Source organism: Papaver somniferum, unplaced genomic scaffold (assembly GCF_003573695.1).
Source record: "Papaver somniferum cultivar HN1 unplaced genomic scaffold, ASM357369v1 unplaced-scaffold_10, whole genome shotgun sequence".
Classification (NCBI taxonomy): domain Eukaryota; kingdom Viridiplantae; phylum Streptophyta; class Magnoliopsida; order Ranunculales; family Papaveraceae; genus Papaver; species Papaver somniferum.
In genome coordinates, this window is record NW_020618825.1 from 18,272,986 (window position 1) to 18,277,525 (window position 4,540).

At 38.0% G+C, this 4,540-nt stretch overlaps 1 protein-coding gene across 1 annotated transcript; it reads right to left on the bottom strand.

Moving 5' to 3' along the window:
- Window positions 1-242: 242 nt before the first annotated feature.
- Window positions 243-1,882, bottom strand: LOC113326099 (molybdate transporter 2-like). The gene has a single exon (XM_026573895.1). The coding sequence runs from the start codon at window positions 1,798-1,800 to the stop codon at window positions 376-378; it is 1,425 nt and encodes a 474-aa protein (XP_026429680.1). The 5' UTR covers window positions 1,801-1,882; the 3' UTR covers window positions 243-375.
- Between the last annotated feature and the right edge of the window lie 2,658 nt (window positions 1,883-4,540).

Consider the following 4,540-nt stretch of genomic DNA (forward strand, 5'->3'; position numbering starts at 1 on the left):
TCTCACCATCTACCAATCTTAATTTCAACCGTTAAATTTGAACGTCTGATATTCAAAGGGATAGATGGTCGTTTAATACATCTCGAATTGTGTTCATTTTTTGTAGGAATGTAGAGTCTTATAAGAGGAACATATCAACAAAATATTACACTTAAATTTATTGTCGTTTGAGTTTTGCGGAGAAAATGATGCAAATCTTGTCTGACCTTGTCCATCTAAGACTGTCCATGAATCTTCCCTCGGATATAAATACGGTGGATTTAATTAATAGAAAAATAATATATGTACACCATGAAAATGATTACAGTATAACATGCTGTTGCATCCATAAACACAAACACAATTAGATCATCGTCCCAGGGAAATATATTCAGACTAGTTGTCATTAGCATCCACAGAAGATTCACATTTGGAAAACCAATTAGAGCTGAAATCCATGTTCCTCAATTTAACCAACACAAATACAACAATCCCAACACCAAAACCCAAAGCAGCACTAGACCCTGTCAAAGAAACAGCAGCACAAACCAACATGACAAATGATTCTTCTTTACTCTTCATATCTCTAGAAGCCATTGCTAATTCAATCCCAGAAAACAACAACATTACACCCAGTATCCCAATCGGAAACTCTGACAAAATCCTCACAAATGAATTCCCAAAAACAAGACCCAAGATCAATTTCCCAATACCCAAAAACAAAACAGAAGCACCACTTCTTCCACCAAATCTGTATTGTCCTGCTAATCCACCTGCACCATGGCAACATGGCATTGCACCAAACCAACACCCAACTAAGTTCATCAGACCAACACTTACTGAAACTGAAGCTGCAGTTACTTCTCTGTCAGGGAACAAATCAGTTGATAATTTGCAGACGGCAATCACTGAATTTAAAACTGACAAGGGAATTTTTGGAATTGCAGCTCTGACAAACCCAATTTTCCAATCTTCCCATGTAATTTTAACAATAGCAATTCTAGACGGGCCAAATATTAGACTCTTCACAATACTTGGATCTCTGACAAAACAGAGTAATAACCCAAACATGAAAACTAAAAGAGCAGCTGGAATTGCTTTTAAAATTCTCAATCTCCGATCACCAGCACCACGACGGCGAGATCCGTTCGATGAACTACTATCCGGTTCTTCTGATTGTGGAATTGTCGGATTCCGGTTAACATCATCATCACCACCGGCACCAGTAACTAAGATTATAAAGAGAATTGCAGATAGAGACAGAACTAATCCATCAAGACCAAGCCATGGACGCGCCAAACCCGATTTCCCCGTCGTAAAATTCTGATCATAACGGATGTACTTAATAGCAGTAAACGCAAATGCAAGACCTTGCGAGAGCTGAACACCGCGAACAACCGGCAACGGAATGAATTTATAAAAAACAGACATGAGACCAGTAGCACCAAGAATCAGAAGAACAGAAGCAGTTGAAATTCCAGCAGCCATGATCTGAGGTATAGTAAGATGAGTTTGGGATTCAGAAATTGCAACAGCTGCTATTGATTTCATAGGTTGAACTGGCATCGGAATACCAAAGAGAGACCCAGTTACGATATTGTAAAAAGCAGTGAAGATCAAAGTTGTACCCAAATCAAGATGATTGACTAACGAAAGTGCTAGTACAATTGGTATGTAAGTTCCTAAATCGCCAACTGAACCTCCTAGTTCTGACCATATGTTTGTTTTCAGATTGAAATTTGACGAACGGGTGATGTAGCTTCTCCATCTGCTGGGGTTCAGGAGGAGTGGTGTTCTTGCTGTTTCTTCTTGGGACTCCATTGTTTCAGATTTGGTTACTGCAGCTAGAAGGAGGATTTGTGTAGAATATATTTTGATAACAGAGAAAAGCACCCTTTTTGGTTGTTGTTGACTCTTGAGATGGTTAAGAAGCCATAATTGGTGGGACTCTTTGATACAGTTGAGCACGTAATTAGTAAGTGTCGTCATTAATCTTTATATTATTATATGCATTTAAGATCTTAAGATAAGATAAGAAAAGGAAATGAAAAAACACTGACAACCAAATGTGTATATGACACACAGTCTTGCACCTTGCAGGGACCTTAATTCGGCTCACCCCAGCCACTTACAATTGTGTCTTATTTTTGCACTCACAATTGCAGAAGCTAAAAGGGTCTACCACATAAGAAATATAACTTTTAAAGGATAAGTCATTATGACAGATTGATAATTCCTGCACAAAATAAAAAATCAAATCGTATTAGAGATAAAAGTCCACGCGTTTTTAGGGGCCACCCGAAAGGATTTAAGGGCCATCAATTTATGCCCAGCCAAAGACTCTAGTTAAGGGGTACCCTATATGATATTGAAGTTACATAGATGCCCTTCTGGTAAAACTGTATAAAAACCAAATCAAAAAAAATTCTACTCATTTCAATTCTTTTTCTTCCAGTTTCATATTATCTTCCGATTGTGAAAGAAAAAAAAACTTTCCCTCGTTCTTGTGTTCAACCGAAACATCGCCGCAAATCGTAAAATCAAAACATCGTCGATTCGTTTATAAAACAATGGACAAGGGAAATGAAACCCACAGACCTAGAACCAAAAACGTTGCTCGGGGTATCGATCCAAAGATTGGGATTTTAGCAAGAAATAAAGAAATTGTTGCTGCAAATGAAGAAGAACGCGAAGAAGAAGTACCCGTCGATGTAGTCGGTGGTTGCGATTTCGATAGTCAAACACTTCGTCAACTTCAAATGGCCCCAATTAGGTAAGAATCTATCATTTTTCGAGTTTATTTCGCTTTAATTCGACGAATCGAGAAAAAAATTTCTAGGGTTTTCGGTTATTTATCCAGATTCGGGCGATATTCATGCTTATTTACTTCCGAATGTAGTCGTGTTCTTCATTTCTCAAGAACATCGACAGTATTCGGGAGAAATATTTGATGGTTATCGGCCGAATATTGTTGGCCATATCTTCCTGGATATAAACTGGTAATAATCGGTAGTTTAATGAATTTGTTGGCTCCCGAATATATTTAAGTAGACACACAATATTCGGAAGTACACTCACTACCGAATATATATATATATATATATATATATATTGAAAAAATCTCAAAATTTCTGATATAGGAAAAATCCCATTTTGGGGCCAGTATTTATTCGGAAGACAATATAATGTTTTATACCTCCGATTGCGTAGGATAAAATTTTAGAGTTTCTGAACTCCAGTTGATGAATATTCGGTTGTAAACATGTTTAGTTATATTCCGATTGTTTTTCATTCGGGAAAAATATGTGTCTTCTTACTTCCAAATTTGTTTATTCGGGTTATAATTTTGTACTTTTTCTTCCGATTGTGTAGGATGAAAAATTTAGAGCTTATGAACTCCAATTGATGCATACTCGGTTGTAAATATGTTTAGTTAGATTTCGATTGTTTTGTATTCGGGAACAGTATGTGTCTTCTTACGTCCGAATGTGTACATTCGGGTTATATTTCCATACTTTGTCTTCCGATTGTATAGTTTGTAAATATTGTTCCTTTCTTTGTTGTTTAGACAAAGTCGAGAAAGGAGGAATAAAGTGACAGCTAGTGCTAGGAGGGAAAGGAGTGCCAAAGATAATTCAAGTGCTCAACAAAGCTTACAAGAACAAAGCAGTCAACAAGGAATGCAACCAAGTGCTGAACAAAGTGTAGAACAACAAGGCAGTGAACAAGGGGTGCAACCAAGTGTTGAACAAGCCGCTCAACAAAGTGCATAACCAACTTCTCCACAAGTTACACCCCACCATGAAATTGAACCAGTTGATCCAGTGCCAAGAGTAGAAGAAGAAGGACAACCAAGTGGTACCCAAAAAGCCAAAAAAGAAAAAGATGGTGTAAAGAAGGATATTGCTAAGAAAGCATCACATCTTGTCCCTCAGCACTTGAAGAAGAAGGGTATTCCAGCAGGCACAATCCTTGGGCTACCGGCGGATGAAGGACAATTGCTATTTGGATACAAAGACTCATGGGCCAGAGAAATATACGAAACCGAGGTAATAAAATTACTATTTTTTATTAATGTATTTTCTATGTGTTATATCGTAATATTTGTATTAAGGATTTTTTTATGTACTTTAATAGGATCATCAAGATGCGGTCCATCTACTCAAACCTACCGCCGCACCAACAAAAATGCTTGCGTGGCCTTTATCCGGTGAATGTGAAAGGTTCAAGTCAATTGTTGCCAACTCGAGGTTAGCTAATGCCGCCGAGAATTCATTGTTGGAACATGATCGTGTGGCCATATCGGCGTTCGTGGAGAGAATGTATCCTGAGACCGATACTTTCCATATGCCGTTTGGGGAGATGACGATTACTCCGGATGATGTTGTGCAGATTCTTACCCTTCCCGACCAAGGCACAGCTGTGAAGTTTAACTACACAAAGCAGTTAAGTTGGGCACAACTTTATGCTCTAACTAAAAAGTGCTTAGGTTGGGATGAAGAGACAACAACAGCAGAGTTTAGGAGGCATGCAAGTTACAAAACAAGACAGATCAACATTA